Source organism: Eutrigla gurnardus (genome assembly GCF_963514095.1).
Source record: "Eutrigla gurnardus genome assembly, chromosome: 12".
Lineage (NCBI taxonomy): Eukaryota > Metazoa > Chordata > Actinopteri > Perciformes > Triglidae > Eutrigla > Eutrigla gurnardus.
Genome location: NC_139926.1, coordinates 20429777 through 20435584, shown reverse-complemented (window position 1 = coordinate 20435584; position 5808 = coordinate 20429777). Strand labels below are relative to the sequence as shown.

The 5808-nt window shown below is 43.8% G+C and overlaps 1 protein-coding gene across 1 annotated transcript; it reads right to left on the bottom strand.

Annotated features, from left to right (window-relative positions):
• Positions 1-2141: 2141 nt before the first annotated feature.
• Positions 2142-4436, bottom strand: sox21b (SRY-box transcription factor 21b). Its single transcript, XM_084022180.1, has 2 exons — positions 4125-4436; positions 2142-4009 (listed from the first exon to the last, which is right to left on the bottom strand). Exon 2 carries the CDS (start codon positions 3992-3994, stop codon positions 3263-3265), a length of 732 nt encoding a protein of 243 aa, XP_083878306.1. The 5' UTR covers positions 3995-4009; positions 4125-4436; the 3' UTR covers positions 2142-3262.
• Positions 4437-5808: the final 1372 nt, after the last annotated feature.

Sequence of the window (5808 nt, the reverse complement as noted above, 5' to 3'; positions counted from 1 at the left end):
GAACATTTACTCTGTATTCCTTGATTAGAGTTATTCCACTTATTTCAGGCCTCGGTGAGTTGAGACAGCGGATGTCAAAGAAGGTGGGGAACTCAAAGACACGACTTCTGGAGGATTCATTCCGTTTGGTTTAATAACATTTCTCTTGATCATCACAACATCTGACTCTTATTCTGGGAAACAGATTTGATTGGTCCTGATTTACTGAGCATCTTAGAATAAAGAGTGCAAAAAAAAAACAATTCATAAGAAGAAGAAAAAAACTTTTTTCCCTCTTATTTCCATAGTTGCATCCACTTTTCTCATTCAGTTCTACGTCTTAGACAGAAGAGAGAAAAAAACATAGGCTATCTATTCAAAAGGCATTTAGTCCATTTCTTTCTTGGCCGGTAAACCTATTCATCAATTGTTCTGGCTTGTAGATTGCATTCTAATGCTAATCTAGCGTGTTAAATATCTTTTTGTTCCCCTTTCACCGTTTTGTCATTCAGTTTATCCAGTTTTGGCCACCCATTTTATTTATTTATGCGCCTGCTTCTATTCATGCGCTCATGTATTTTTTATTATGTTGTTTCACTGTCATGCAGTGTCAACTCACTCCATTCAATGTGGGCTACTTGAAGGGCTCGCAGGGACAAAGCGTGTACACATTGCACTGCTATTCACTCCGGCCAGCTGGATCGGCTGAAAAAAAAAAAAAAAGAAAAAAAAAAACCTTGTGAAAAGAAATCCTCCACAACGGACACAGAAGAAGTGCACAATGCTAACAGTTTTCCAAATACCACTGATTGCTTTCATCACAATGAGGGAAAGCAGCCGCTTTTGCTGAGCTCCACTTCAACAAACAACACTCTCACAAAACCTCCCAACCCACGTTTTGTTCCCGGACAAAACCTCCTCGACCGTCTAAACGCTCCCAGAGTAGAAAAGAGAAAAAAAAGTTCTTTCAGCGTTCTTCCCTTTTCTCCTCAAGAAAAAGAAAATAGAATAAAAAGGCCGAAGAAAGAGAAAGAAAATGGCCAGTGAACTCGTAATGGAAGTTCTTTTATGGATATGACGACCTTCACGTATGTTTTGATTACACGGCCTGGCTTTGCCCTTTTATGATATTTTTTAAAATAGCCTTTTAAATGATTTAATGAAATATAAAACGCAATGAAGAATATATTTTTACACTAAGATATGTAATAAATATATATGTGTCTGACCCAAAAGTCGCTCCAAATCCCGGTGTGAAAATGACCCAGAATGTTTTTGTTTTTTCCTCCAGACTGTAAATGAAACACGAGGTCACTCGCGCATATTTTCGGGGCCAAGAAGGAAGTTCCGTGGAGAGAAGTGATCGGGGTGTCACAATGGAGAACATGGCGGTGAAAGGGTTTAATTAACCGTGACGGAGATAATTATCCCTGGACTGTCCAAATTAGTTTTGCATAATCGCTCTGATCCTTATGAATTAATCTCTCAGTGGATCCTGGGAGGGGCCGTTTGCGTTACAGATCTGACAGGAATTTGGTGCACTCAATAACGCGCGCGCGCCCACACACGCACACCTACTACGCGCGCGCACACTCGGGACAGGTGGATGAGCGTGCTCTTATAAAAGAGCGCGTCCCCCCTTTTTAATTCTTTAATTAAATGCACTTTGTTTTTTTGTCTTTTTTTTCTTTTCAGACTTGTGGCCTCGCGCACACTCAACTCAGGTTGTTTAAAAGCCTCAAAGACGAGCTTGTTCTGCAGCCTCAAAGCTCTCTCTCTCTCTCTCTCTCTCTCTCTCTCTCTCTCTCTCTCTCTCTCTCTCTCTCTCTCTCTCTCTGTGTTGTTGTATTTTTTTTCTCTCCTTCATGGGAAAAGAAAGCTCAGAGTACCACACAGTTTTATCTTCCCTCCTATTCACGATTAAAATTGTGATAAATAAGGTTTTGGCTCTTGATTACAATGGGCTGATTTAGATCCCCCCCACCACCCACCACCCACCACCACCACCACCCCCAGTAATGCCATTCAAAGGGCGGACAAAAGCGGCCTTTGGAGGATACCTTACACTTCACCTGGACTGAGGAGCAGGAAAAGAAAAAAAAAGAAAAAAAAAAAAGATAACAATCTTGTTCATCTCATCAAGAACTACAGCCGCGATTCCCTTTCCGTTTAATCCGAATACGCTTTATTGTAGTCCTTTGCTCAACAAGTGAACATGTAGCAATAGGTTGAAGTACATAACGGAGGTTAAAGAAAACACAAAAACATACAAATTCCATAAGAGTTAGTTAAAAACGTTGTTTTTTTTTCTGCTGCACATGATACGAGGAGTGGGAGGCTCAGGGATCAAGAAATGAGAATCTCCTTGAATACACTTCCACCTGCATTTAAAATTTCAACTTTGTTTTTTTTTTTTATGTTTGTAAGGAGGAGAGAAAAAAACCGGTTTGATGGCTCAAACCCACTGAAAAATTGAATATCACCTTCAAAATAAATTACATCCTCTACGTTTCATGTGCAAATATAACAGAACTAGTCTTGTCCTTTTTAAAATTGTCTGGGTCACCATAGAATCCACTAAACAATAAATATTACAGACATCTATAAAACGGTTTTAAAAACTCAAAATATACACCGCACCTCGAGTGAAGTGCGCATAGGTTCCTGGCCCTATCTCAAACACTAAGCCTATAACGGCAAATAAGCTAGAGTCGTTTTTATCTGTACACATTTACAGTCATTCAGGGGGGGGGGGGGGGGGGGTTGAAATGTGGCGACAAATCCTCCTTGATCCGTGAATTACAGCCCGTACAACAACGTATCTGAGAGGAAATCCTGTGATTAGTGGGGTCATTGTAAATGCTGCCCTTGATTCCAACAGGTTAGTCAAAGCAGGTGCAACTTGCAAAAAAAAATAAAAATAAAAAAAATCGAATTGTGTACCTTTCAAAATGTTTTTTTGTTTTGTTTTGTTTCACAAAATGCTCATTTCCTCTCAAATGTGTGCATTCGTGCCATCCTGCAGTCCTTTCCCCCTCCGGGCCGTGAGAGCCGCTGGGTAATAATAGATTAGAGAGTTCTCTAAATAAGCAGTACCTTAGATAAAGGCATTAATCAATATACATACACATGTGATATCTGAGACGACGAGCACTTCATCACATGTACAAGTTTGTGCATGCATAATAAAATTCTTGCATGGATAGCTTTTTTTTTCTTCTTTTTTTTTAGTTTGTTTTTGTTTTTCACATTTCATTTTCTCAGAAGTCCAAAGCGGGGCCTATCATAACGCCGCGGCGTATGCAGGGTACGGTTCAAGTTGAGGTTTCCCCATCCCGGGGAGCAGGATGTACGCTAAGGGCGGCTGGAGTCCCGCTGAGGGCCAGCCCGTACAGTTACAAGGGATCATGTAGCCCGGGTTTCCCGGGGACGGATGCGAGTGAGTGTGGGCGTGCGTCCCGCCGCCAGTCCCGGTGAAAGCCGCGGACGCTCCCGGGTAGCCCAACGGCGACCCGTACGGAAACGAAGGTGGGGAAAGCTCGGTCATCTTGGCTCCCAGGTCGAAAAAGGAATAGGGGTTCGTCATGGACGGGTTGAAGAAGACCCTCGCCGCCGCGGCCGCCGCAGCCGCCGCCGCCTTGTCCGGGTGTCCGAGGATGGAGTCGGAAAGCATTCCGGCGGAAAGCCCGTTGACTTTGAGCGCGTCGTGCTCCCCGAGGTTGTAGGGCACGGGGAAGGAAAACTTATCTTTTTTCATCAGAGTCTTGGGCTTCCGCCTCGGTCTGTATTTATAGTCTGGGTGCTCCTTCATGTGCATCGCTCGCAGTCGTTTGGCTTCGTCGATGAATGGCCTCTTCTCGGACTCGGTGAGAAGTTTCCACTCGGCTCCTAGTCTCTTGCTGATCTCGGAGTTGTGCATTTTGGGGTTCTCCTGGGCCATTTTCCTGCGCTGGGCTCTGGACCAAACCATGAAAGCGTTCATCGGGCGTTTGACGTGATCCATTGGTTTAGACATGTTGGCACAAATACGCTGGAAAAGAAGTTACAAAAAAAGTTTTAAATACAGGACAAAATCACACACTCTGAGGTGAAGACGCGGATTATTCTTCTAAACTCGGCAACAAGTGCATCTTCAGGTTACTTACTCGAGACTTCAGCTCCTCATCCCTCCGACGGAGATCTTCAGGAAAGTATACAAGTGGCAGCAGCGTCCTTTGCGAATGCTCGACTTAAGTGTTCTGCTCCATGGCTGCATCCGCCGGTGATACGCCTTTTTTTTTTGTTTTTTTGTAAAGAGGAGAAGAAATACAAAAAGAAAACAAAAACAAAAAAACCCAAACAAAAAAAAAACAACACACACCGTCTTGTTTTCCTCGTGTCGCCCGAGACTGTCAACCAGCGCTCAGCAGCAGCGTTCACGCGAGTGGATGACAACTCCCGCCTGCCCCATGTGAAATACGGGATTGTGTGGCAGGTAGTGAAAGTGCACAGTGGCGCATGCGCAGTTGGCACCAAGTACGCAGACGATTTTTTTTTTTTTTTTAAATCCCACCCTGTTTGAAGGGGGGGGGGGGGCATCTCATGTATCTTTATTTATTACGTGAGAGCGTCTTTTGACCTCGGAGTTGTTTCTACTCATTAGTTTCATATTCGGAAATATTTATTGTAATGAGCAACTTGTTCAGTTCAATTAAAGTAATTCACTTTTCTTTTCTTTTTTTCTTTTTTTGGGGTTGTTGTTTGACACCTGACATACCTGAGGGTGGCAGCACGCGTGAGCCTCCAACATGGGGGGGAGGGAGAGAGGGGCTGAAGTTCAACCCGCGTTGCATCCGAGCTCGCGGAGGAAACGCACGCGCTGTCCTTCATTCCCAACATTCATCATGACACGCTTAATCGCCTCTTCCATCCATTTGTTTAATTGACAATGCGACCAGCTTGAATCCGCCGCTCTCACCTCTCTCGTCCTCAGCGGTGTCTCCCCTCTCCTGCCCCCTTTCCCCCCTTTCCCCCCCATGCCCCCCACCTCCCCCCCACCACCCACGGGTGGCACCGACATTGAAAAGTAGTGCGTAAAGACGACAAGAGAGGTAAAGAATGTCTTCTTTAATTTTCTGATATTGTGGGCATTTTGTTCGTAAATACGCGAACGCTGAGGAGGTCTGAAGTGTTTCTAATCGCGCTCGGCGAAATTAATTACTTTCCCTGAAATCCCCCTTTTCACTTTCACTTCAAAGGACTTTCCCAAGGGCAGCGAGTCGACAACTGGAATGAGGTTGTCGAATATTCAACTAAGCAATTACAGTTATCTGCAGGACTTGTTGAGTAAATTGTAGGTTTAAGTGGTTTGTTCTCGCACCTTCCCCGTTGTACATAATTATATATGTACACACACACAAAAAAGGGGGGAAATAGAGAAGGGCTGTATCGAACAATGTTACAAATGAGGAATTAGGCTGTAGGTCGAGCGTTTAAATTAGGATATAAACGGATGTCAAATTCAATTCACTGCGCTGTTGTTCTTTTTTTTTAAAAACGGGGTTAGCCTCATCAGAGGGGAGCTTGCGCAATAAATAATTGTTATTATTTGTATTATTATTAGAAAATACTAGGCAAATAATTGTGACACGCTCAACAATTATAATGAGTATTGAGAATGTTGAGTTTCCATATGTCCAAAAAAACACTGCTCCCCTTTCACTGCTGCCTGTTTAAAATGTTCACCAGGATGAGACTTGTTCTATATCAGCGCAGCGAACAGCGGAGGGATCGCTCTTTTGTCTCAAGTCAACCTGACAAGGTGAGGAGGATCCGCGCCAAGAGGACCAG